This window comes from Microchirus variegatus (assembly GCF_963457635.1).
Source record: "Microchirus variegatus genome assembly, chromosome: 16".
Lineage (NCBI taxonomy): Eukaryota > Metazoa > Chordata > Actinopteri > Pleuronectiformes > Soleidae > Microchirus > Microchirus variegatus.
The window spans coordinates 1,375,143-1,375,710 of record NC_139817.1 but is presented as its reverse complement, the minus strand read 5'-3'; the positions used below and the strand labels follow the sequence as shown (position 1 = coordinate 1,375,710).

General features: G+C 30.8%; 1 protein-coding gene across 1 annotated transcript in view; it reads left to right on the top strand.

The window, feature by feature from the left end:
- The first annotated feature begins 362 nt into the window (after positions 1-362).
- LOC310938545 (tetraspanin-6-like) overlaps positions 363-568 on the top strand; it is a 10,534-nt gene continuing 10,328 nt past the window's right edge. The window contains exon 1 of the mRNA XM_083903063.1: positions 363-483. Within this exon, the coding sequence (XP_083759189.1) occupies positions 424-483 (60 nt within the window). The 5' untranslated portion in view covers positions 363-423. The remainder of the gene's footprint in view (positions 484-568) is intronic.

The window sequence follows — 568 nt, the reverse complement described above, 5'->3', positions numbered from 1 at the left end:
TTTTTTAAAAAAAAAAAAAATTTATCTTGCAAAATGTAAAATTTTGTAAAAAATGATGTTGAATTTTTCTGACAAACGTTAAAAGTTTTAAAAAAAATTTTTTTTAAATTTGGGACAAAATGTTTCGTTTTTTTCTAAAATCATAAAAATATAAAAACTTTTTGTGTTTTTATTTTTTTTATTTTCCAGCTTCCTGTAAACGACGTTAACGACCAAACTTCTCATAGATGTTGAACGGCCTGTTGCCTGTTTGCAGATCTATGTGTCACAGATCTAGGCCCCGCCCATCATCACACACACACACACATGTACATAAACACACACACACACCCCCTCTCTCCTCACACACTCTGTGCTCTCACACACACTCACACACTCACACACTTCTTCTTCTTCTCAGAGGAAAATCATCTCAAATCAAAGATGGGTAAAATTAACGGATGCCTCAAATGTCTCTTTATCTTCTTCAACGTCATCTTTGCAGTGAGTACAAACATTTATTCACTTTTTATTATTGCATCAATTTATATATATATTTTTTAATTGACTTTTTAAGTGAATTAGTTTT